The sequence below is a fragment of the Carassius carassius genome, chromosome 24 (genome assembly GCF_963082965.1).
Source record: "Carassius carassius chromosome 24, fCarCar2.1, whole genome shotgun sequence".
NCBI lineage: Eukaryota > Metazoa > Chordata > Actinopteri > Cypriniformes > Cyprinidae > Carassius > Carassius carassius.
This window is the reverse complement of record NC_081778.1, coordinates 31,468,671-31,495,587: the sequence shown is the minus strand read 5'-3', so window position 1 is coordinate 31,495,587 and position 26,917 is coordinate 31,468,671. Positions and strand designations below refer to the sequence as shown.

Genomic DNA, 26,917 nt, shown 5'->3' with positions numbered 1-26,917 from the left:
TAGCTGTGTGAACCAATGGTGCTGGAAAACGCATTCACAATAAGACCGGGAACATCTAAAAGAGTTAGTTTTGACTATAAATGTATAAATATCCGATATGTATTCAGCGTGTCTCCTTAATGGACATACAGTCGTATTAAAACAATAAGCACAAATACATCACTCAACACAGAGCTGATGGTTCAAAGCACATAGTTTATTTTATTCATGACTTTAATATTGTGATGTTGGAGGGGTGTGGATACATTTGTACAGCTCATGTTTCTCATATCTAGGTGACATTTGACTGTAAATTATGCGTATGTTGATTGAGTAATGTAAGGCCCAGTTTATAAACATTAAGAGTTGAATTTATTTTGAGTAAATGATTAATAATTTATGCGTGATATGTTAAGTAATATCCTGGGATGTACAGCGTTTAATCATGACATGTTTTTGGTGACGATGATGATGAAACTTTTCAAGCGTTTGGACAATGGAGTATTGTATCGTTTCATATGATCTGGGTCAAAGGTCATTGTGATCTTCATTCCCCATTTAAATATAATCTGTTAATCACACATGTTAGAAACAAGGCTTTTTTAAGAGTTATTTTTAAACTTTTTTTTTTTTATCTGGGGATTGTATTTCTGTTTTTATTATCCGAACAGCTGATATACTGCATTTCACTTTTTTGATACTTTATTTCTTTATTTTAAGAACACAAATATTTTAAGAATGTTTTATAGTATTTATTCAAGTGACGATTTCAATGCAACTTCTTCCTGTTTTGTGTTCAGTCGTTTTGTTAATTGTTTCTGTCCTCTGCTTTTTTTTATCCTATAATGTAACAATCAGTGTTTAACTATACAGAAAACTTGAATTTGTACCTGTTAAATCATTGCCTTTTTCTTTAAATAATCTGATATGAAGTGAGCATGAGAGCCAGGGCTCGTTGTGAGGATGTTGTTAGTTTGATTCATCAGCTGAGAGGAAAAATGTTTTATTCATTAACTCTGAAGTGTCTCTCGATTCCTTTTAAGCCATTATTAATTTGCCTTAGAAAAACTGCCTTCTTAAGCATTGCAATTATCCATCGAGTCGAGTTAATGTATAGTCTGTTTACAGTATAACTGCACGTGCATTTTTTACATCTGCACAAATGCTGTAGATTTTTAATCTCTTGACATGTTGGAGCATCACTTGAGATCATGGAAGCTAAGAACATGTAAATAAATGTGTAAAAACTTACATGCATGTAAAACAGACCAGTAACTTGGCTGTGAATTTTATTTTAAATCAGTTTTTTTTTTTCCGTCAGTGATGATCTATAGAATAATAAAACACAATAATAATCAATGGGCTGTGAATTTTACCTATTCATATGAAGAGTGAAGATTCTCTGTAATATTAAACACACAAAAAATATATACATTTATATGTATTTTTTCCCACTCATTAGATTCTCTTTAATGTCAAACAGTAATTTTATTGTATTAAAATACATTTATGTAATATGATGTTTTGTTATTTCTGTTGCTTTTTAAGATGAAATATGATCCAAACATGACTCAAACGTTGATAAATCATCACATTTTACAATGTTTTCTATCATATCAGCACAGTATGTCACAAACACATTGGTGCAATTTAAAAGATGTAAGCAGGAAAATATTTCCATTTTAGAAATTTTATTGATATTTCATCAGTTCCTTAGTTTATAGTAAAATATCAATTCAAAATATTCTTGTGCTGTTATGAGTCCCTGTAAATAATGATATCATGAACAAAAATAAAAATAAATACTACTCCACTGAATCATAACTAAATCGGTCTGCAGAGAAACAAGACAATGTTGTGTTTGATTGCGTCTTCATTTCATACCATCACAACCTGAGACATCTGCATAATCACACAGACTCATTAGGCACTAGAATATCACAATACTGATGAAAATACATAATACTGGTGGGAAATAAATAACACCTCAGAGATGCAAATAATGTGTTGCAGCATGTCAGGGTCAGCGTCTGCTCCAGCGCTCAGCGTTTGCATGCAGACAAACAGACGATTTAACATATTCATTTAATTAGACGTGTTTGACAGCAGCGGCTCTTAATCAAACTCATGTCAAGGCATCACCTCTGTGTTTACAGTCGGATCGGACACTTTTAACCCCGTCTTTCTGGGGGGTTGTCTTTGATTTACTCTTATCCTGCAAAAAAAAAAAAAAAATATATATATATATATATATATATATTAATTAGCCTATAAAGATGCACTATATGATGAGAAGACATTATATATCATAACAGATGAAGATAAATAGATGAAGGTCTGGCACATATATATATATATATATATATATATATAACAAATCACTTGCTCACAAATGGATGCTCTGCAGTGAATGGGTGCCGTCAGAATGAGACTCCAAACAGCTAATAAAAACATGCGCTCCTGTCCGTCAGTTAACATCTGGAGAAGACAAACGTTGTGTGTTTGTGAGAAACGAATCCAAAAAATGTTCCGGTCTGAATCAGGAGAGAAATCTGCACAGATCAAGCAGCGTTTAAACAGATATGTGGCTGGATTCTGATGTGAGAGACAACAGGAGATGCACTTTTTCACTGGAGGAAGTGTTATTATGGATTATAGACTCTTAATGATGGATCTGTTTCAGCTTTTGTCTTCTCCAGATGTTGACTGATTGACTGGAGTGCTGTGGATTACTGTAATGTTCAGCTCTTATCATGACGGCACCCATTCACTGCAGAGCAAGTGATGCAATGCTACATTTATCCATATCTCCACCGGTCAGACCTGGTCTCTGTGCGCTGGTCTCCTCGGGGTGCTGCTGGGGTTTCTGCCACACTGGGTGCCAGCGTTCACCAGCTTCTTCTCTTTGGCAGAAGAGCTTCTGGTCACAGTCTTCTCTTCCTTTTGATCTTTACATCAACAACAACACACAAGAGCTTCATATGCATGAACACCAGCTGATCTCTCTCTAGTTTAGTTTTGCTTTTTAACTTTTAACTGCTTTTAAATTTTAATCGACTCTCCTAGTTTCTGTTAAAAAAAGTCAAATGAAATAAAATAAAACGAGTTCAAGTCAAAATTAAAATCTAAAATAATATAAATAAAAATATAAATTTATACGTTTTAGTAGCTGAATGTTATTTTTATTAATCAATAAATTTACTGTCATTCATGATTTACTAGACAAGGATAAAAGATTATTATTAATAAATTAATATTAATAAAGGATAAAAATGTACATTGTTTACTAATTTTTCTTTGTGTGTGTGTGTGTTTTACGTTCTGTCTGATTATGTTTGTTTTTTACTGTTATATTTGAAAAAAGCTAAGTAGTAATAAACAAACAAACAAACAAATAAATAAATACATTGTTTACTCACTTTGTGTGTATGTGTTTTCTTTATGTTCTATCTGATGATGTTTATTTTTACTAGATAAGGAGGAGATTTATACTATTATATAAGCTAAATAATAATAAATAAATAAAATATATTGTCTTCTCACAATTTCTACCCAATAACATGTTTGTTCTAAATCTAATATAATTCGTTATAAAATGTATAAAAAATATTTCCATGTATTTTTCAGATATATCCAGGTAATCCTGATTTTTAAAAGTAACCAAGAAGCTGTTGAGGGGTAAATAAGAAATATCTTGATTTTTAGTTGTTTTACTTCATTTTAAAAGTGTCCTCTAATGTGCCCTGGGCCCCTGGTTCAGTGTAGAAATGGGTTTGATGACTAATGCCGCACTGTAACTATGGGATGTCGGCTCTATGGTTACCATGGTAAATTTGGGTTAGAAATATTATATATTGCTATTTGCATCTGTGAGTTCTGCGTTATGGGCCTAGGAGAGTGTTTCAGATGATCATAAACGATACACTGCGAAGGTGCATTCCATTAGGCCTAAGTATATAAAGAATAAGGGCATCGTTAAAGAGAGTGTACGTCTGTGTCGGTGTATTAAACAGATGATCGTGTGTGACTCTGACCTGATGCGGCTGCCGCATCCTCGCTCGCGCTCGCGCTCTCTCCGGTTCCGGTACCGGCGGCCCGCTGCGTGTCCGTGTCCGTGCTCGTCAGCCACGTCGACTCGGTGTCTCTGCTCTCGTAATAACGGGGTTCGATCGTGGCGGATCTGCTTCCCCCGCAGCCCATCGAGCCCATAGGAGCATCCTCATGCACACGCGCGCGCATCTGCGGTCATTCTCCTCATCGTGAACGCGCATTCATATAAACACAGGCAAAGCGGAACGAAAGCGATTCATTATTAAAGCCAGTTAATTATTAAAAACATACTTCCTTTAATATTTTAGTAATATAATATGTTTATATCTATTTATCTATAATATTTTTTTATTTTGCACTTTTATAAAAGAACTGTTGCAAACAGTGATTAATTATAAACACTCTAGCGGTTTTAATTTTTTTATTATAATATAACACTCTCACCCTAATTGGCAAACATTCAAAATTCAATCGCAATTATCCTTCGTTCAGTCATTCATTTATTTGCACATCTCATTGTGATTGGCCTTCTAGAAATGCAAATTTAGTTGGTTAATGTGTTTTACAAACAAACACCACACATTGTTTATGTACTTAGAATAATTATATTTTGGTTCCATGACACAATAATTTCACACATATAAGCTACACCAAATGTACATAACATCACATTTACATTGCATCTTTGTAACACTTCTCTCATTTCGTTTCTTTAAATGGACCACTGGTTTATTTTTCAAGAATAAAGGTTAATTAAAAACACATTTTGATATCGATCACTAACATCAGATGTAACTACTACACGTCACAAAACATAAGCGGAATGACTTAAAACGCATAATTTCATTCACCTGCACATACGACTTTTCTTTAAAATAAAAATGTAAACAAAGTAGCTACTATGGCCGGCAGATATGACAATAGAGACGTATCTCTGAATATGAATGAGCACAGCGAGGAGACTAAAACAAGAGTTCAGCACAGTATACAGTTTAATTTAAATTAGATTTATTCCCAGAGACAAAACCAGCGGTTCTTCTATTTGAAGTCCAGCAGGTTGCAGTCGATTTTGTAGTACACATAGGGATAGTATTCCTGCTGGCTGAGGTTCAAGCCTGGAATATCCATTGCAGATTGCTGGAACAGGAAAAAATGACAAAAGCTTGCATGAAATGTAACATGATTCCATGTATTTAAGCCACACGACACAAAAACTCACGTCGATAATGGCAGCTGCACCGCTGTCCAGATGCTTGTAAAGATCGTTCAGAACCTCCCTCAGCTTCTTCATGTTCTTCTTGTTGGGATGCAGCAGCATTGCTTGGAAGTTCACCGGCAATCCATATCTGTGTTTAGAATTCAAAAATTCTATTAAATGAGTGATGCACTTACAAGAAAATTCTGGGGCAAAACAGAATCTTAAAATTTAGGATGCACCAGTTTGAAACCGAAACTGGCCTTTTTAAAATGGTGTTCCCTTTCAAGGGAACTAGAACAGTGTGAGGAATGCAATAGTGTTCACTACTAGAAGCAGTGCTTTGTTACATGGTTACATGCATAACCCAAGACCCTTTTTTTAAATATTGTAAATGTATTAATATTATTACGCTGATTATTATTTATTTTTGCAGAAAATAAACTGAAAATCGATACCTAAAAAAAAAAAAAAAAAAATTAGTTTATTAATAAATCACTTTAATAAAAACCAAATCAGGCAAATCTGAGTTGTACAAAATTTTAATTACTGCATATAACTTTTTAAAAACAATCACATTTCTACTCTAATTTGTTGTTGAGATATAAACATTTAAAAGTTGTCTGTAATAAAAAGAATGTGTAACTTGATTTATTTAAACATAAATCATAAAAAGAAGACAACAGTTTAGGTAAACATACAATGAATATGTGATAAAGTAAAGTTATTTTTTCAAGTTGATCTTTCCAGAGGTAAATGCAACCAAAAATTGCATGTTTGGACGAAAATATTTGTTTGCCGCAATTTCAGTGCATCATTTATTTTAATGTAGTTTTAACTCTAGTTTTTCACCGGCCCATCCTATATAAGAACAGCCACTTATATAGATGCTTAATTTATAAAACAAATGCTGATATTTGTTCAAACTGTTTGTGTACTCATCTAGACGACGTCGCAAATTGTAGAAGTTCAGAATGAGACATTTCGCAGTTCAGTTTCCATGATGTTGGCGTAATACAACAATCCGTAAGAAATTTCTCAGACAATTCTAGAAAAGATAGAAAGATTCCTCATGACACAAGCTCTCTAGGAACCTCAAGAGATGTTGTATTGTGTCGCTACCTCAAAACTGATTCCACAAAGACCCTCAGAGCTTTAATATGGATCCAAGCGATAAAAGCCTCGCTGAAGTTCACCTTCAGCCATCGAACAAGTGGACCCTGCAGACGAAACACATGCATGAATGAGCTCAAATGCAGTGACATGCCGACTGCTCAGAGCATCCAGCTAGCAGATGCATACAAACTGCTTTTTCTTGTCAGTTGAGAGTCTGGTCATCTCCTCCTTATCTGCTTTCATTTCCTCCTCGTTGTACTGGAAGTCCCGGAGCATGAACCTGTGAAGCAGACACTAGATGACTAAGGCATTAAGATCCTCTAAACGGTGATTCACGACCACACGGTGGAGCTGGAATCAGCTGCTTACTTGTTTTCTCTGGCCTTGAGTCGGAAGTCATCGATGGCTTTTCTGAAGAGCGTGACGGTAAACAGCCCGCTGTCCTGGTCTTCAAAAAGCAAACTGCAGTGTTGGGAGGCAGGGAGAATCTCAAATGTATATCATAATCAATCTAATATTTCACTCAAAATTATATTTTGTGTGAAGAAAGTTCTCATTATCAAAATGATCATTGCTTTAATGCATTAAAATATTATTTGGGCTCAGTACATGCAGGCAAAAAATATTTTAAATAACAACACAGACAATCACCAGTGTGATTAACGAAAAATAAATTGGTAAATAGTTTGTTCTTCTGCATTAGTTAATTGGTTTCTAAAGTCCTAAACGTTCTGCTCAATCAGCGGCCAATCAGACGCATTGATGTCCCCAAAAATATCAAATGAACCTTTTGTCCATCAACTTTCCCGAAAACCCAATTTAATCTTTTTTTAAACACCTTTTAAAAAACACCTACATGTCAGTTAAGACGAATCATTTCATCATCTTAAGTCAAAAGAGAGTGTGTTCTTATAGCATTTGATACATTTTCCTTAATTTCTATTCTGGGACAAGGTGCACAATTCCTTAGACATGCAATACACTTCCGGAATTATAAACCTAAATAAAAGTGAACGACTGATGGAATTGCTGCGAGTTTCTTACTTGGTAGATCGTGGCACCACCATTTCTGCAAGAGTCTCGTAAGTGCGCTGCCAGTCGTTATAATTGGTTCTAAAGGGTTAAAAAACATGCTGTCAGTATGTGCATTAGGAAAAATAAACACAGTAGCTTTGTGTGCATCCATAAAGATGTTCAGAGTGGCTGTTTTAATTGGAATTAGGGCTGGGCAATAACAATGAAATGGTTTTTTTTTCAGGACATTTGACGATTCTCAATTTCTATTTTTGTATTTTTTATTTAACAACAGCATGATTCAATGAACATTTTCTTTGAAACCATATAATTAAAGGGTGGTTAATCACGTGGGTCTTTATGAGGTCAGATTTCTTCTTTTATCTTAACAGTAGCATATTGTCAACATATCTGATTATAACATTTGATAGGATTTCTATTTAAAATAGCAATTTTTCGATTGATAAAAAATCTAATCGTGGCAAAACATTACATTCGAATTAATCAAAATCAGAAAAATGTCCCAGCCCTATTTGGAATCTATCACTTACTTTGGTACGACCACCAGCATAGTAATGAGGTACTCCGAATCAAGCACAAAGTCGTCTTTCTTGACAATATCTGCCAAACTCCTGGTCAGCAGGCTCCCTCTGGTGACACAACGAAAATCACACTGGTTCATTGGAAAATGATTCCCCAGCCATTACTCTCAAAGTCTTTCCTTAAATATGTTTTTTCTTAAAGAAGTAGTTCACTATAACACATAAATTGACTATATTGGACTACTTTTTTGGAGTTTGCAGATGTATACAATGGAAAAAACGTGCATGAATATTCGTTTAAAAATTGTAAATTACTTGTGTTCCATGAATTGTAAATTTTTTTTATTTCTTTAAATTAGTAAGACACATGATAAATTCTGTACTTAAAAATCTAATATCAATGCATTAATTTGGAAATCAATTCAAATCATTGCATCCAAACAAATAAATGGTTTCCAGGTTAATAAATGTTATGGAAGCGCGATATATCGGCCGATAAATTCAAATTCTTTCTGTTATCGGTATCAGTCCGATAAGGAAATTTGGCCGATATCTTAAAGCCAATAAATAATGCATTATATCCTTCAGAAACACTTGACCTGAGACAACTCGTTTGCATTAATTTATTTGTAAGGCTTTTAATGAAATTTGGTAATGGGAGAGCTAAACTATTTTTAAAATGTACACTGTTTAAACCAGGCTGCAAAAATATCGGTTATCGGTATCGATCAAAATTTTCATATCGGTGCATCCCTAATAAATGCATTATAAAGCCCAAATAATAAATGTGAAATAAAACATCTAAAAATAAAATTTAGTCGGATATGTCTGAGTTTACTCACGCGTTCTTCCTCTCTAGATTCTGTAAGTTTCCCTTCAGGTTGTTGTAGGCTGAAGCTCGAGCCTTCAGGTCGTTGTCAATCTGTGTGACTTGCTGTTGAACAGCAGGAGGAGAGAGTTTCATTTAAAACTGCATCTCACTCGTCATTCACGCAGCAGAACAGCATGACTTTTCTTTTTTACGCGATTTTACTGTAAGCAACCAGTGCTAAACGAAAACTCATTGCCAATTTTTCTCCCAAAATTCATATAGAGATAATTGGATGTGATCACTTGCCTTGGTTATAATCTCAGAAATGTTTTTCAAGGATTGTTTGATAGGGTACTTGGCCATGTCCCACTGGAATCTTGTGACGTAGGTGACCAGATCGACTAAAACACGGCACAGAAAATGAGAGTTAATTCAACAAACCAGCAATCCCATTTCATGCCACAGATCCCAGTGACTCTCACCTCCATTAGCCAGCAGGTTTTCCTGGACTTTATCTCGACTGTCCTCCAACACATCAGTCATGTACTGAGCCACTTTCTTCACCACACTGTGAACGGCATCAAAAGACATCACAGCCCTCTGAAAACTATCTCCAATCCTCCAAGATTGGACATTCTCTGAGAAACAGAAGTCATCAAAACATGCCACATATCGGATGATTTAGAAACGCTGAGGTGTCCAAGAAGCCCAGTTTCATTTAGTATAACGGCTTCTGATAACATCACAATAAAGCTTTTTAAAAATCGGAAATCTAAAAATTATATAGATTAAAATAACTATTCGCATCCAACAGTCTGGTGCGGCCAAACCAAGTTAAAATAAAATACATGTAATATATATCAGACACTTGGTCTGGACATGCTCCAGAATGACTTGATTGGCTTTGACCATCTTTTATCAAGGTTCTGGATTTATCCGAGGCAAAAGCACTCAATTTAAGAACCAAGTTTGAGGATGAGCTACATGTATAAGTCATGCAATTTAAATATGATCACTGGTGCATCACCAAACTGCTAATAACTCATTTTAGGAAGATGCTGCGGTAACCTCACCTCTATATGAGATGAGTACAATTCACAAAAGTAAAGAAACAGAATTTTGAACATTGATACATCATTACTAGAAACCTCAACAACTCAAATCTGCAAGATATTTGAGCACTAAACCAGTCTTAAGTCTCTGGGGTATATTTGTAGCAATAGCCAAAAATACATCGTACGGGTCAAAATTATCAATTTTTCTTTTAAGCCAAAAATCATTAGGATATTAAGTAAAGATCATGATCCATGAAGATATTTCGTAAATTTCCTACCAAAAACTTCCTTTTTTATTAATATTATGCATTGCTAAGAGTTCACTTGAACAACTTTAAAGATGATTTTCTCAATATTTAGATTTTTTTTGCACCCCTCAGATTCCACATTTTCAAATAGTTGTGACAAAATCTCAGACAAATATTGTCCTCCTAACAAACCATACATCAATGGAAAGCTTATTTATTCAGTTTTCAGATGATGTATACATCTCAATTTCCAAAAATTGACACTTGTGACTGGTTTTGTGGTTCAGGGACACATTTGATTCCTTGAGGCAGAAAATCCTTTAAATTAGTATTATTATAGTCAAGCATCACTCTTTCAGAAATTACTAGTACGTTTTACAAGCAATTACAAAGAAATGGCATGTAAATACTTTTAAGTAGCAAGACTGAAATAGTCTACTATAAAACATACTCCAATAATCTTTGTTTTATTTACAGCTTCGGGAAAAAAAATTTATAGACTTAAATTGAATAATTGCAAAAGAGAGATTAGAATCCAAAGACATGTTTAGTTGGAACAGAAAGCACCCAAGCAACACCCCATAGCATCTTATTAAACACAAAAATATCCTGGCAGACATTGTGAATGTTGATTTTGCATGACGTTTACATTGGAATTGCTTTACTGAATGAAAAGAAAAACAGAAACACAACTTTACCTCTCGACAAACGCGTCCAGCTTGGCCAGCTCATCAGACAGCCCCACAAGGACATCTAACGTCCCGACCTACAGCGTTTAGAGAAGAGAAACACTTTGAGCACCATCCAGTATAATGAAGCATTACAAACACATCACTCTGTTCTCATTCTGTCAGGCAGAAAGTGACTGGTCAAGATGACACAATAAAAATAAAAGGGAAAAAGGAATAAAACATATGCATTTGATCTGAAAAAGGCTGATTGTAGTTTCGACCAGAGAAACTGTGCATGCACCGTCACAAATAAACTCTGTGAAGAGTTTCAAAGAAGAGTTAGTTCAGCAGCATTGGTTCCAGAAGTATTTTTTCCATTCTTTCTGAATGTATTTTTTAACTGGCGCGATTATGTCATTTGTGGTGCTTCATGACAGCTAAAGAGTTATTTTGGTGCAACTGGATTGGTGTGATTTTCTGTACACCATCATGTGAAATGTAGTTTTTTCCACCACAAATTTGGCAGTTAAACATTATTATTTTAAAAATAACGAATGGCTACGACAATCTACAACTTTAGGATTCACTTAAAAGTCACTGGTAAAAATGTATTTCCTTATGGAGAAAATAAACAACTGGACACCTGACTATTGTGCTCTACTGAAAATAACAATGTCAACGACTGACCAATCACAATCACAAATTCCAGCTCGGACTGTAAAAAGAGGAAGAGGAAGTGATGTGACCTTGAGATCGGGGATGTTGAACTTGTTGTTGGTGGAGAGGTTGTTGGCGCGAGTCGTGGCCGTCATTAGTGTGTCCCATGTCTGCTGGCAGGTTTTCTCTCCAGGAGCAGAAATCAACCAGAACTCAGTCATGGCTGCTGAGAAGCCAGAAATGGAGAGTCTAAAGCAGTAAGACATTCATAAACTGATTGAAATGTACAAACACCAGCTCCAACAAACAGACATTCAATCGAATACATCAAGAAAATGCCACCGTTCTTTAATTTACAAAAGCACAAGTAATAATATCTGTTCAGTAATTCAGATTCGCCAACATTTTTATCAGTCCCGGCACAAAAAGTCATAGTTGGAGACTAGTTTGAGTAAGTTAATGCTGATTCCGTACAGAGTTACTGTATTTTACTCTGACATTTGCTTGAGAATGTATTAAACCGATAGCTTGCAGACATGTTTTCCTCTACAAGAATATACAAGAAGCAATAACTAACTGATGAATTGCATAACTAGAAACGTATATACTGATAATATAAATGTTCATTAGTTTAAAAATGTGAGTGAATAGTCATTAATCACTAATATTGCAGGGCTTTCCATAACATACAGAACTTCCCTTTAGATTCATATCAATTTAAAGCATAAAATCTCAGTATTAAATATGAATAATATTAATCATCATGTTATTTGACAACTAATGTATTTAAGTGACAGAACACTGCATAAATCAGAATTTGAGGGTGTTACTGATGATGATAATTTTATATTAGCATCATAGCATAAACATGCAGTGCTTCATACATTAAGTACAAGAAAACTGGTCTACACTATCATAACTACACAGCGCCACATATGAGATGTTTAATATCAACTAACAACTTAAAAACGCAATTATAAACCGCATAAACATGAAATATGAATAGCGCACGAATAGCGGATGTTTACCTGATTTCACCGCGAACGAGATGAAGCGATGATTGTTCAGTAGTTTGAAACTCAGTAGTTTTCAAAGGATCAGTTTTAGGATTTGAAATTCATAATGAAACTCGAGTGTTTCCAAAGGCTTCCCTCAGAATCAGGTGATCGGCTGCTGCTGTGATCTGCGCATGCGCAGCCGCGGGCCACAGCGACCCCTGGAGTCTGGAGGCCAGCTTCTTTTTCCAGTTAAAGGAACAGTTCACTTCCAGAATGAAAATGTAAAATAGTACACGAATAAATAAATAAGCAAAAAACATAATATATAATATTGCCAACATAATATATCCCCCAAAGGCCAAGCCTTATATTTAGAACCAGACTCGCTTTTCTTATACTTTTTAAAATGTTTATAAAAATATAATTACACAGCAGAAAAAAGTAATTATTTCCCTTTATACTTGTTCATAAATTATAAAAACATATATTTTATAAAATGTAAATGATATTTATTTATATTATTTATATAGGCCTACTATAACAGTAATCAGTTTTTAGTTTATTTCCAGTTAATTATTTTAGTTCTTCAACTTAATCTAAATAAAATATTAAATATGAAAATAATTAATTTTACATTTTTTTAGTTTAAGTTTTTTAAAAATATAATATTTAGAGTTTAAAATAAGTATAAATAATTTAAATATTTAAACTATACTAAAATAAAAACACATACCAATATATAATTCTATGTGTGTGTATGTATATATATATATATATATATATATATATATATATATATATATACACATTTCATTTTGCAGACACTTTTACAACTTATAGTGCATTTAGGCTATACTTTTTTTTAGCAGTATAGTATGTGTGTTTTCTGGGAATTGAACCCATGATCTTTTGCGCTGCTAACGCAATGCTTTACCACTGAGACACGCACACACACACACACACACACACACACACACACACACACACACACACACACACACACACACACACACACACACACACACACACACACACACACACACACACACACACACACACACACACACACACACACACACACACACACACACACACACACACACACACACGTTTTTACATCATGCAGTTGCACACCTTTATGATCCAGTCGTCTGTGTATTTATGAAGCTGACTTCTTCCTGAAGGTTAAATAAAGGCAGGAATGCCCAGTCAGCAGCCAGCGAGGGAGGCATGGCAGTCTTTTTTTAGACAGGAGTCCCTCTTCCTGGCAGCGGGTGTCCCCCACCCTGAGATTGAGGAAAAGCCCACAAAGGGATAACTTTATGGAGTTCAGTAGGTCTGGGGTGCATTGTTTGAGATACAATGCCGGGACTGGCTGGAGCCAAACACCCAGATCAAACACCAGGGTGGGCTGACCGATAGGGACATGTCTGGGCACGCTCGCCCTAATCGGTTACCTGCCCGCTGGCCCGAGTGCCTGGGGAATAAGAAACACTGCTTGATTTCCAAAAATAATTTGGCTCAGTGGTAGAGCATTGGGTTAGCGGCACAAAATGTTGTGGGTTCAATTCCCTGGGAACACACATAATGATAAAAGAAAGTATATCCTAAATGCACTGTAAGTTGATTTGGATAAAAGCATCTGCATAAATGTAAAGTCAGAATGCAAGGAACACGGAACTAAAGCAAAACAGAAAATAACTCTGACAATAGAATTGCGAGATATGAACTCAGAATTGCGAGATAAAAAGTTTTTGTTTTTCGTGGCAGAAATGGGCTTCCCATATTTGGGAACACATCTGCCAAGCTACAAAATTAATAAAAACAGCATGTAACTATCAAAGAAGTATTACGATAAACAATATTCTGAAGCCATATGCATACTTTGCTACAGTTTTCAAATCAACTTCTCTGTCCTTTGTATTCAAACTGAGAGACTAATCGAGTTAAATCCAACTGATGTTCTTTTTGTCAGGATAAAGGTGGATATTTATTGAAAAGGGTTTAAGTAAATGGGTGTTCATTTGGGTGCTGTGTACATGGGTGGAGAGATGAAAGGTGAAAGATAGAGGCAGAAAACAGAAGATAAGCTCTATTGTTTTTGTTATGAATAATGTAAATTAATGAGATCTTTATGCACTATAGCAGATACTTACATAAAATGCTCTAAATATCAGTCGTTGCTCTATCTCATCTCTATCTCCAATTATATGTCTTAGTAAAATGAGATTAGAAATTATAAAAAATAATGCAGTGCATTGATGATTGAGAGGCGAATAAACGTTTCCCAAAATCCTGATGATCTTATTTGAGACTTATTGATTTTTTTTTCAAATTGATTTATGATAATCAAGCCTTAAGATGCTTTAGTCCAGTACGTGTTCATCTTGAAATATTACTAGGAGTAGCAAAGTTATTATTACATGGAATCTTTTTGTTGTCTAAACAAACCCAGCATGAAAAATATTCACTCCACTAAAATGCTGAACACTGTTTTTAATGTTACAAGAATGTTTTTATGTTTTCTCCCAATCAGCTCATCTGAAATACTTTAGATTATTGGAGAGTTCCTTTATTTTGTTTTGTATTCGAGACCTTAAAGCTCTTCTTTAGGAGAAATCTTGTTGCTCAACAGCAGTAGGGTGTTATTGCATGCATACGAACCACATGTCCTTCCAGACACAGATCACCATTATACCAAGAACAATGGTTATCAAACAGCTCTGTTGACTCCGAGCCGCTGTAGATGTTATGTTTGATTAGATGCCATACTCTCATTTATAGTCCAGAGGGAGCAGGCACAAAACTCACAACTGTTTTTGTGGGCCGCAAAAGAGAAACTTTCACTGACAGTGTAGCAGTCCGAGCAACATTGACGTGACTAAAACAAACAGAGCTATTGTGAAGCACAGTTGGCTCATTTGACATTCTGATGAAACGATTTTTGGTAAAAGGACTCAGCAATCGGAGAAAAGGGAACTACACAAAAGAGGAATTTGTGTCTGTAACATAAGAAATGTTTAGGTTGACTCTTCATGGGAGCAGATTTGGAGAAATGTAGCATTGCATCACTTGCTCTGCAGTGAATGGGTGCCGTCAGAATGAGAGCTGATAAAAACATCACAGTAATCCACAGCACTCCAGTTAACATCTGGAGAAGCCAAACGCTGTGTTTGTAAGAAGCACATGATATGTTTTTAACTAAAATATGAGTTTACAATCCATAATAACACTTCTTCCAGTGAAAAAGTGTTCTGGTCTGAATCAGGAAAGAGATCTGCACAGAGAAAACAAGCTAAAAAAGTCCAAAACAACAAAGGTGTGGGTGGACTTTGATGTGAGAGACAACAAGAGATGGGCTTTTTCACTGGAGGAAGTGTTATTATGGATTATAGACCATTTTAGCTAGAAACCACAAGCTAAAATGTCTTAATGCTGGATTTGTTTCATCTTTTGTCTTCTCCAGATGTTAACTGATGGACTGGAGTGCTGTGGATTATTGTGATGTTTTTATCAGCTCTCATTCTGACGGCACCCATTCACTGCAGAACAAGCGATGCAATGCTACATTTCTCCAAATCTAATCTCTACATCTTGGTGTTACTATTTCAAAAGTGCTATTTAAGTCAGCATCTTCAGCAGTTAGTCATCTCAAGCGGAAAGTAACGAGAGAGAGACAGAGAGAGAGAGAGAGAGAGAGAGAGAGAGACAGAGAGACAGAGAGGAGGGTAAACACACCTCCCTCTATAAACTGTGGATGATAGTGTGGTCACTAGATTCATTTAATCAGAAACTGGACACTGAAGCAGCAGCTCATCGATATGACGAGAGCAAAAATACCGAGGATAGGACATTCTATCAGTCAATAAACTGAGAATTATTTCTAATGTTTAATCTGGAATCACGCTATAAAAGTGCTAAATGGAGAATCCTCTGACAGGAACTTTGTAGTTGAGACGATGAAGACTCTAAGGTATGAGATGGCACACTTCCTTCTTATCAATATCAATATATATTAATATATAAATATTACAATTAAACACCTTCATGCTAATCTTACTCATTATTTGAATATTATATATATATATATATATATATATATATATATATAATTTTAAAAAAAAATAAAGAAGCAAACATAAACGAAAATTTAAAAGAGTTATTTGAAGGTATTAGTTTACTATATGTATTATATTTACAACTGATTCTATTTTGCTGTTGTTTATGCTTTGCAGCTGCATGCACTTGTCAACGTGTGAAGATTATCAGCAAATAATCATGTAAAAATGTATGTATAAAATATCTATGGAAAGCATTTGTCTGTATAGACCCCTTAGTCGCCTACGTCACTGTGACGTCACCGCTCTAGCTGGAGGCAAAACATAAGGCAGAACTCATGATCTATTAGATTTTGTGGATTTAAATTATACTTTTAAAGTTAAATGGTTAAAGGAATGCTTAAAAGCGCCAGATTCATTATGGAATTTTATTCCTCATAATATATTCAAGAAGATTGGAGGTCTCAAGTTCTTACTGTCTTGTAATTACAGTATTTCTAAATTACCAGTTAAGATGTCGGAATTTCATCAACAAGCTCTGTTAGCCTGGAAGCTATGTTATTCACACAACTTTTCACCACATAAATCTATCATTTGGAACAATGAGTGTATTATTAAAAGGAACAAATCATTGTATTTACAAAACAGATAGATAAAAATATAATTTATTTAAAAGACTTACTTAGCCCTAATGGTCAACTTCTTAGCTATGAAGACTTTCTTACACAGAAAACTTTCCCTGTAAAATTTAAAGAATTTAGCTCAGTAATTAACTCTATTCCCAGTGGAATATTAAAATTAATGAAAAGCTATGTAGAGCAAAATGTACAACGCACTACTCCTAACATTCTTTACATAAACGGTATTGACATTCTAAGCAAAAAATGTACTAATAAACATACCAGAGAATGTTTCTACAATGCCAAAAAAATAATACCTAGAGGAAATATTTTTTGGAATGCTATTTTTATGAATATTAATTGGCAGAAAGCATGGCTTGTTCCTTTTACATTTTGTGTCACAAATAAAATTAGAGAATTACATCTAAAAATACTACACAACATATACCCATCTAAGATGTACATTTCAAGATTTCTTGATATTGATAAATGTACTTTTTGTAAAAATGAACTTGAAAATGTAACTCATTTGTTTTATGGTTGTTCATACAGTAATGCATTTTGGAAAGAACTTGAGAATTATATATTAAAACAAAACACAAAGTCAACATTGAGGGGAAGAACATTATCACTTATTTTGAATACAAAGAAAAGAAACTATGTACTATTATAAACCTTTACATTTTGTTAAGCAAGTTTCATATCCATAAATGTAAATTCCAGAATTCTTCACCATCATTTAAGTTGTTTTTGATAGAGGTGGATTTTTATTTTAAGTCTCTTAAATGAATTACAAACAAGAAATGCATATCAGTAATGAACATTCATTCAGAAATTTTTAATGGATAATATGTCACTAGAACTATTTTTGTCATGGGATACAAATCTGTCACTAATGTATTTTTCCTTAGTGGTAACTTGAATTTTTTTTTTTTTTTCAACCTTTAACGTATTGTATTGTTACTATTATAATGAATGTGAACTGGAGAGACTAAAATGTTGTTCTTATAATTAAAAAAAAAAATAATAAAAAAAATAGAAAACTTAACAAAGGTTTTGACATTAAAATGTCTTCTTGTTGTGTTTTTGGCTGCCAGAATAGAAGGAACAGCACTTTTGTTTCAAAACTAAAGTTTTACCGGATCCCGGCAAACATTCCTATACAGAAATCAAGAAAACAATTGTGGCGTAGACTGGACGGAGATGATCATAAGTTAATGCTCGTGTTTGCAATGCACACTTCATATCAGGTAAAATAATCTTTGCATATGAACTGCTGTGTTGGTTTTATCTAGTAAATCAGCAAGTTTCTGTTTTATAGGTGAAAAGTCGCCAACCTTCCGCGCACTAGCTAGTTTAAATGTTAAACAAACATACAGCGATAGATGTGTGTGCCATCCTTTGAATGGACTCTTAAAATAATACACATTGCTAATCATAGTTAGCCCAGCGATAGGTTACATTAGAAAATAAGCCTTGACAAAATTCCCCAAACCACCCAAAAGTAATTCATATGGCCGTATGGCATACGGGTCAGGTAGCCTGCTTCCATCCGCGAGAGCTAATTTACAAAAATAGCTGTCACGGTCCCGCAGAATCAGGGACTGTAGATATTCGGACAGTTCCTAACCTTCTTTTGCATCCATGTTTAAATCCCTCCTAAAACGTGCTAGCTTACGCTTGTCAACATTGCGTCCGCGCCTCTTTTTGCCTACAGCTAAGCCCCGCCCACCCGGAGACGTTGCAATGTTTACAAACTTTTAAGTGGTCTATATTTTGTAATAATTAAATTGTCGCCTTACCTAATTAATTTAATTAAAATTGCTAAACTGTGATTTTATTGGAAATAATTTAATATAGCATTTAAATATATATTTATATGTTTGCACTAGCATATAGATGGACTTAAAAGAAGCAGATTAGGAAAACAAAACAAAACTCTGTTTTTTTATTCTGTCTGTCCCGCGTTCTTTGCTCTCCTAATCAAATTATACAAACAGAAGCCCCGCCCCTTTACTGCATAAATTAACCTCCGCTGAGTCCGCTCCTCACTCGCTCATACTCTTCAAACAGAAGCCCCGCCCCTTCCAGTCCCTTCATTGCTTTATTTAAATCTTCGCCCCGCCTACTTCACGCCTTCATCCCTCATCCTTCATAACCGACGTCATCCAGCACCCGAAACTGTCCACATGGTCCGAGGCTCAGTAGATTAAAACACGGATATATGGCTCAAAACATCAACGTTACGTCTCCTATCGGTGCTTTTATTATTTCGTAAACATTCGACAGAGAAAGAGAAGACGGTTTACCTTAAATGCCCGCGCTTTCTCCCGTGTAAGTAACGTTAGCTCTGGGTTCACAAGCTAACATGTACGTGTTAGCCTCTTGTTTATATTTGACGAAAATATTTGAGTTGTTTATGAATACTTGACTGCTTTCGGTCTAAACGAACTCGTTATGATTTAATGTTATTAATATAAATAGCGTTTGACTTGAATACTGGTGACGGTTAGCATTAAATAAACAATAGCGATGTTATTATTGATTAATTAATCAGGGAATTTTTGTAAAAAAAACATATGATAAACATTTTGTATGTACATTATATAAAAGACACGTTTTGTCCGTTTCAGTGTCTAATTTCGATTTTCATTGTAAAAAAAAATCATAAAAGCGTCTGCTAAATGCATAAATATATGACAATATATATTTCTAAGGCCTATCCATCACAACATTTATGTAAGTTCATCCATACAGCTCATACACGTCAATTAATGTTTTTATTTATCTTATTTATATATATATATATATATGTGTAATTTATTTAAATATAATGTTTTATATAATATATTTAAATTATTCTAAATGTATAAAATACTACAGTTGAAATACCTGAAAATATAAACTAAACTAGGATTAAAAATGCATTATTATATATAGTTTTTTTTTCTACTTTGTTGTAGAAATTTTTTGTTGGTGGGCGACGTAAAAATGCAAGTTTTGATGTTATTGTAATGATATTTGGTTACAATGAATAATTGCTTAAAACAATTATTCCATTATGCATTAATATCTAAATATATATGCTTATTTTTAATCTTATATAATGTGTGGAGAGTATGCTATATAATGTTATTAGTGTGTATATGCAAATCAAACCTCTATATATTTAAAGAAATGACTTAAAAGTTCACTTATGTAATAATTGCTCATGCTCTATCATTCACATGAGCGTGCATTTATTTATTTTTTTGCAGTTCTCATAAATAGGTGACCTGCTTTATGCCAGATTACGGATGACTATGAAGGGATCTCTGAATGAACCACGCTTTTCTGTCGAGCTGCTGGAAGGAAGCGCAGCTCTCCGAGATGTGATCGATAAACACATCCGTGATCAAAATCTTGTGAGTATAACAAGGGAATTCTGCTTTATTGTGTCTTCTCTCTTTATACCAAAGCATGATGCATGTTGTTTTTTCTTTAGGCACTAAAGAGTGCATTTTTTGTGGCTGACCTGGGGGTGATTTTGCGGCAGCACGTTCGCTGGAGAGCTAAACTGGACCAGATTCGGCCTTTTTACACGGTCAGGAGCAACAGCAGCCCTGTGGTCATTGAAATCCTGGCGGCTCTCGGCACGGGCTTTGTTTGTTCAAACAAGGTGAATATATCAAATATAAGTCTCATCTCCTCTCTACTGTGCTCAGTGTCTTAAAATAGCACTCCAGTTTTATTTATAAAATCTATTATTCCTTTTATTCATAGCTTTGTGCTTGTCTTTCAGCATGAGCTGGACTTGGTGAAGGGCTTTGGCGTCCCCTCTCAGGACATCGTTCTCGGAGGCACGTATAAACAGCTGTCCCTTATCAAACACGCAGCCAAACACAACATCTCCGTCCTGGTGTGTGATAACGAGGCAGAGCTGAGGAAGATTGCACGATGTCATCCCAAAGCAAAGTGAGCGATTACGAGAGGCTCATCACATTACAAACATCATTTGACTTACAATTTGGAACATTTTTTTTTAATCAAAATTCTTAGTTTTAATCTCACAATTCTGACTTTTCCACAATAATAAAAGAAAAATGTATCAGTTCTGACATAAAAAGTTGCAATTACTTTTTTTTTTTTTTTGGAAAAATCAGAACAGGGTTCCCATGCATCCTACTTGTTATATATATATATATATATATATATATATAAATATATGTTGTCTTTTATTCCAGCTGTAGTTAAATGCAAAATGTTCTTGAAGTCCTGATAAAATGATCACTGAAAATGAGTGGGAACTCTGCAGAATTGTGGGAAAAAGTCGACAACAAAGAATCGTAAACATGCAAATTATATAAAATAAATTTTTATAAAAAAAAAAAAAAAAGATATTCACATTTGTTCTCTCTTCTTCTTTTTTTCCTGGGGTTTGTTTCTAGAATAATATCTGGTATACATATAGATTTGCGAGAAAAAAGAATAAGAGAAAAATTTTTCTTATTCTTTAGTGGAAATAAGCTTCAGTTACAAACTAAATACAGCTTCATAACATAAAAGCAAATATAAAGCCATAAAGGGGAACAAAGAAGCACATTGAAAGCATAAAGTGCTTTTACTGTGTCAAAGTACTAGTGTTATTGCTGATGATGTCATCGGCAGCGGCAGCTCTGATTGGCTGCTTTCGCACTAATGCACTGGATTTGATTGATTTAACCCTCATCTTTATGAACTGGTTTTCTGCAACAGAGTGTTGCTGCTGTTGACTTCGGAGAGCTGTTGCGAGCGCGAGGAGACGCTCATGCCGTTCGGCTCCACGCTGAAGGACTGCAGACATCTGCTGGAGAGAGCCAGAGAGCTCGGTCTGCAGGTTACAGGAGTCAAGTGAGAGAATCCTGAACACATCTGGAGGCATTTAGAAATCACAGTGGCCTCAAAAGTATTTAGACATGGTCCTATTTCTAATGTAGGAGTGTGAGATATAGTATTGTTTTAATAGTATTGAGTATGTCTCTGATTTAGTAAAAACATGAGTACAGCAGTTCAGTAAACGAGAAGATAATAGTTTTGTTAATGAAAATAGAAAAAAAGCATCAATGAATGAGTGATCCATTCGTTAAGACAAACACTGGCTTTGTTCAGGAACGAATTAGCCTTTGAGCAAACTGTTTGGATAAATATAACTATGTGATCAATGCTTTTAAAATATTGTATTATAATTTTTTTTTTTATCTAACAACAAAAATGACTTACTGCCACCTACTGGCAGTTCTAGGTTAAAATAATATATCATTTTATAAAATAAAAAAAATAAAATAAAATAATAATAAATAAATAAAAAAATTTACTTACAAAAATTTATTTACACTGCACTTAAAAATAAAAAACAATAAAAAATAATATATATATATATATATATATATATATATTTATTATTTTTTTATAGTTTTTTATTTTTAAGTGCAGTGTAAATACTACTCAATGCTGCTTCTGTGCCAATTACAAAAAATGGATTCTGTTGATATTGATTCATTTGATTGGTAACAGTCTATAGTCTTATTATTCTAATTGAATTTGATTAAATGTAAAAGTTTGACACAAAAGATGATGCATAGATCTAACAAGGATATAAAAGGCCCTTATAAAGGTAAAAAAATGCCTCTGGAAATATGTTGTTGAAAGCACAAATGTCTTACACGAAGCTTTTTGAACGCTGTTGAGCGGATTCTTAAATGGCTCTGATTGGCCACTTTACAAAACAATAATAACACCGAAGCCGAAATCATAATGCAATGCAATCTGTAAATACATATTATATAACCTCCCATGTGATTGCATTAGACATTAAAGCTAGTGTCCGTAGAGCTTTTCTCAGAATGAACGATATTTTTCTATGACTCGTGCACAATTACACCAAAGACATTTATAAAGGAAGTCAACGAGGTATGTTTTATTTTTAATGCTCTGCTCACAGATTCAGCGTTCCCAGTTGTTGTCAGGATGCACAAGCGTTCTCTCGTGCTGTTTGTGACGCCCGGTGTGTTTTCGATATGGGGGTGAGTCAGGGAATGACCGTTATTTATTAAATGTCACTTTTAGTGTTTATTTCCACCCCTTTTCAGAAACGTTTTCTAAATGAATCTGCTCTTAGGAGGAGCTTGGCTTTGAGATGAATCTTCTGGACATCGGAAGCGGATTTGACGGAAGTGAGGCACAGTTAGACGAGGTACTGTATTCTGCTGTGCTTTTTCTACTCTATTTCTTGGATTTTATTTTGTTCCCCTCGCCGTTGAGCTTCTAGTGTTGTTTATATATGCAGGTCGACCAGATGCTAAAGCCCATGCTGGACGTGTATTTTCCTCTCTCGACCAGCTTGTCTATCATCGCTGAACCCGGGGTTTATTATGTGTCATCTGCCTTCACGCTGGCCGTGAATATAATCGCTAAGAAGAGCGTGGCTCGTGATGTCAGTGGTCAAGCACACAGTGAGTACTACTCAATATTTATATCAGATATTCATGATGTACCATGGGCTTTATTTTGATGGAGATATATTTGGATAAGTACTAAATATTTTATGTTGCAATATATCGTCCAACCTTAATGTAAATATCAAATAGAATCCCACTGCATGTTTCATAGGTGATGCACTGATCATAAGGTGTTTATTAAACGCATGTTTGTGTTTTTCAGATGCACTGTCTGCGAACGGCGAGCCTGAGTTTCTCTACTACATGAACGATGGGGTTTATGGGAGTTTTGGCAGTAAGTTGCTGTGTGAAGATTCGATATCGATGCCTTCGGCACACAAGGTGAAAATCTGACTCTTTCCCTTATATTTAATGTGACATTGATGCAATGCATAAACATCAGCAAACATCTAAAGATCATTTTTTGTGTCTGCGCTAGGGCTGTGCGATTATATCGAAATCATCATAAAATCGCGATTTGAGCGGGCACGATTCCTAAATCGCAACACGTCAAAATAAAAGTCTGGTTTAATTTAAAGACAAGTATTTGCCAGAAATGTATTACTATTGTTCAGCAGAATGCACATAGCCTACTACTATTACTATACATAAATAAACATTATTTTTTTTAGGAATAATCACACAACATTTCTTCCATGTTTTATTTTTAATAGTAAATCCCTTGTTTACCAAAAAATTAAGTTTGTTTAATTTTCAATAATTAAAAGAGAAATTAAATGAATGTTTTATGCGTTCATTTGATAACCATAAAAATGTAAATACACAACACAATTTCCAAGAGGGAAAACATTTCATAAGGCTATTTTAAGAAAAAAGTTAACAAATTAAGTTGTTTTTATGCATTTGAATAATTAGACATGCTAAAAAACTGAATTAGGTTACAATAAAACATATGGTGAAGAAAAAATTTAACATTTCATAATTTTTGTTAAACTTTTAATAAATTGATTTGAAGTTTTATGATTTTAATTAACTAGACATGATTTTTTATCAATACAATTTAATTTAACCATTAAAAAGGAGTTGAGAATAAATGGAATCCAGTTAAATTAAAATGGATAAAACGGAATAAAAAAAAAAAAAAACGGAATTTTGGGGGTAAAAAAAACAGGAAAAAACCGGAATGTAAAAAAAAAAAAAAAAAACAGATTTTGAAAAAAAAAAACATTGGAATGTGAAAAAAAAAAAAACAGATTTTGGTGGGGCACAGAATTTGGGGGGAAAAACCGGAATTTGAAAAAAAAAGGCCGAATTAAAAAATAAAAACCCCGGAATTTGAAAAAAAAAATAAAAAAAACGGAATTTGTGGGGGGGGGAAACTGAATTGTTAAATTGTTAAAGCTGGTCATGTGTAATGTGGGTTTCTTTAGGAGGTGAGCGCAGAAGAGCCGCTGTTCTCCAGCAGTCTGTGGGGTCCGTCTGCTGATGATCTGGATCACGTGCTGGAGCGATGTCTGCTTCCGGAGCTCCGTGTCGGAGACTGGCTGCTCTTTAAGAACACAAGGGCCACATTCACTAACGGAGAGGAACACAAACCACCCGTCTTCTACAGCATCACCGAATCTGACTGGTACAGAGTGAATCTCAGTGTCACTGGAACCCACTGCATTCGTTCTGGTTCTTAATCAAGTTGTTTTTCCTGCTGCAGGCTACAGGTTCATAACTGCGGCCTCACTTTGGACGTGAGGATGAAGAACCTCTCTCTGGTACTGTGCTGCTTGCAACCAAACATATCCCAGGCGTCCGTTTCCACCCCGGCGTAACATAAAGCCCCTGATTAATACCATTATCTCGACTAAGCACTTAAGAACCTGGGCTCTTCTGATGAAGCTTCAGCTGCTTTGAAGAAGTTTGGAAAGAAGTGTTATTGATGGGTGCCATCAGCTTTAACAGATCTCTACACATATGCATTTAATTATATTGAAGTCAGTTTTATTAATATATACACACGTAATATTTCCTCTTACTAATGGAATCAGTCATGTACCAAGTTATTTATTAAACCTCCAGTCTAGTTTCATGAGATGCTTTTAAAGAAACATGCACTTGTTTTTTGTTGTTTGTGTTATGGATATAATGTGTGAACTGGAAAATTGCGATCTTCGTCCAGTTTGAACTGTAAAAGGAATAGTTCAGCGAAACACTGTGACAAAATACAACGGAAACTTTATAAACTGTTGAAAGCTTATGCCCAGGATGCACGTTAAAGGGATAGTTCATTGAAAAAATGCTGAACCTGCTGCTAATGGACCCGACCTCAGGCCATCCTAGTTATAAATGAGTTTGTTTCTTCATCAGATTTGGAGAAATTGCATCACTTAGTCACTAGTGAATGGGTGCCGTCAGAATGAGAGCTGATTAAAACATCACAATAATCCCCAAGCACTCCAGTTAACATCTGGAGAAGACAAAAACTGAAACAAATCCAGCGTTAAAATGATTTAATCTGTGCATATTTCTCTCCTGATTCAGGCGAGAAAACATTTTCACTGGAGGAACTGGAGTATTTGTAATAATGGCCAGAAATTATTTGAAATTGTGATTATTGTGATGTTATTATCAACTCTTAATTCTGACGGCACCCATTCACTGCAGAGCATCCATGGCTGAGACACTGATGCAAAGCTTTCAACCTAATCTTTTAACACAAGTGTGCAAATGCAGACAGTAAGTGCAAAGATCTGATCCAGTTGTAAATACTTGCATTGCATTGATAAGCAGGTTTTTGCATTTAAATGAAAGATGACGTGCGGTTGCATTTCATAATGCAGTATTGCACAAAAATAGGAAGTGTCTGCTTAAGTGTCTGAGAATGTGTTGAAGACGGCTGGAGCAAGTGCTGCTGGTTGAAGTGAGAGGAAGCTCTTATGTTGCTCTTTACCTGCAAGATCCAGGGAAGTGAAAGCAATAGACTGTGCAACAAAGAACAGGAATTGGACGAAATAAATGTTTTTTCAGATTCGGAGCATAAACTTACACTACTACACAGAAGTTACCTTTTCTTGACAAAGGTTTGCTGTCAATAAAATGTTATTAATGGACTTGTGGAGTCGTATTTCCTTTTTAATGTCTGCTACAACATTGCATTTACTCTTCACTATCAAACAACAGCTATAGGAACAAATGCAGTGTGGTAAGCCAATTGGTTACTGAGTAATCAATCTGAATTCTTCATAGTATTGAAAATGAATAAATAAAAAAATATATATATTTATTAATATAAGCAAAAAAAAAAAGTGATGCTTTATAATGACATATTAGTTAATGCATTAACTAACAGTACAACTGTTGCAGTATTTATGCACTGTTGTTAACATTAGTCAATAAAATGTTCGTTCATTGTTCGTTTTGGCACAAATCCAAACCTGAAACTGTATTAATTTAAACATCAACATTTAAGATGATTACACTGATAATAAGAAATGTG

The 26,917-nt window shown here is 34.6% G+C and overlaps 3 protein-coding genes across 5 annotated transcripts; 1 reads left to right on the top strand and 2 right to left on the bottom strand.

The window, feature by feature from the left end:
* Nucleotides 1–1,467: 1,467 nt before the first annotated feature.
* baalca (BAALC binder of MAP3K1 and KLF4 a) lies at nt 1,468–4,241 on the bottom strand. Its single transcript, XM_059508852.1, has 3 exons — nt 4,008–4,241; nt 2,803–2,927; nt 1,468–2,194 (listed from the first exon to the last, which is right to left on the bottom strand). The coding sequence occupies exons 1-3, from the start codon at nt 4,216–4,218 to the stop codon at nt 2,105–2,107; spliced, it is 426 nt and encodes a 141-aa protein (XP_059364835.1). The 5' UTR covers nt 4,219–4,241; the 3' UTR covers nt 1,468–2,104.
* Nucleotides 4,242–4,611: 370 nt separating this feature from the next.
* Nucleotides 4,612–12,526, bottom strand: LOC132103451 (V-type proton ATPase subunit C 1-A-like). Its single transcript, XM_059508575.1, has 13 exons — nt 12,367–12,526; nt 11,428–11,587; nt 10,709–10,776; nt 9,190–9,275; nt 9,010–9,108; nt 8,739–8,826; nt 7,906–8,004; nt 7,385–7,453; nt 6,710–6,802; nt 6,527–6,620; nt 6,347–6,444; nt 5,249–5,375; nt 4,612–5,166 (listed from the first exon to the last, which is right to left on the bottom strand). The coding sequence occupies exons 2-13, from the start codon at nt 11,557–11,559 to the stop codon at nt 5,068–5,070; spliced, it is 1,152 nt and encodes a 383-aa protein (XP_059364558.1). The 5' UTR covers nt 11,560–11,587; nt 12,367–12,526; the 3' UTR covers nt 4,612–5,067.
* A 3,586-nt stretch (nt 12,527–16,112) lies between these two features.
* LOC132103448 (antizyme inhibitor 1-like) lies at nt 16,113–25,529 on the top strand. 3 transcript variants are annotated; one of them, XM_059508570.1, is made up of 12 exons: nt 16,113–16,309; nt 16,572–16,624; nt 20,272–20,418; nt 20,499–20,672; nt 20,796–20,968; nt 21,749–21,883; nt 22,974–23,055; nt 23,151–23,225; nt 23,319–23,484; nt 23,693–23,811; nt 24,861–25,060; nt 25,139–25,529. In XM_059508570.1, the coding sequence occupies exons 3-12, from the start codon at nt 20,311–20,313 to the stop codon at nt 25,251–25,253; spliced, it is 1,347 nt and encodes a 448-aa protein (XP_059364553.1). In that variant the 5' UTR covers nt 16,113–16,309; nt 16,572–16,624; nt 20,272–20,310; the 3' UTR covers nt 25,254–25,529. The 3 variants fall into 3 exon arrangements, with proteins under 3 accessions (XP_059364553.1, XP_059364554.1, XP_059364552.1); XM_059508571.1 differs by lacking the exon at nt 16,572–16,624; XM_059508569.1 differs by lacking the exons at nt 16,113–16,309; nt 16,572–16,624 and adding an exon at nt 19,129–19,348.
* The last annotated feature ends 1,388 nt before the right edge of the window (nt 25,530–26,917 follow it).

Coding starts and splice junctions, on each gene's coding strand:
- LOC132103451 (XM_059508575.1), bottom strand. CDS start 11,559: ATGACTGAGTTCTGGTTGATTTCTGCTCCTGGAGAGAAAACCTGCCAG. Junction 6,803..7,384: donor GTGGTGCCACGATCTACCAA/GTAAGAAACTCG, acceptor CCAACACTGCAG/TTTGCTTTTTGAAGACCAGG. Junction 5,376..6,346: donor TTTGTGGAATCAGTTTTGAG/GTAGCGACACAA, acceptor TTCTAAACACAG/ATATGGATTGCCGGTGAACT.
- baalca (XM_059508852.1), bottom strand. CDS start 4,218: ATGCGCGCGCGTGTGCATGAGGATGCTCCTATGGGCTCGATGGGCTGC. Junction 2,928..4,007: donor GGCAGCCGCATCAGGTCAGA/GTCACACACGAT, acceptor GTTGATGTAAAG/ATCAAAAGGAAGAGAAGACT. Junction 2,195..2,802: donor GACCAGCGCACAGAGACCAG/GTCTGACCGGTG, acceptor TTTTTTTTGCAG/GATAAGAGTAAATCAAAGAC.
- LOC132103448 (XM_059508571.1), top strand. CDS start 20,311: ATGACTATGAAGGGATCTCTGAATGAACCACGCTTTTCTGTCGAGCTG. Junction 23,226..23,318: donor GTGAGGCACAGTTAGACGAG/GTACTGTATTCT, acceptor TTATATATGCAG/GTCGACCAGATGCTAAAGCC. Junction 23,812..24,860: donor CGATGCCTTCGGCACACAAG/GTGAAAATCTGA, acceptor GGGTTTCTTTAG/GAGGTGAGCGCAGAAGAGCC.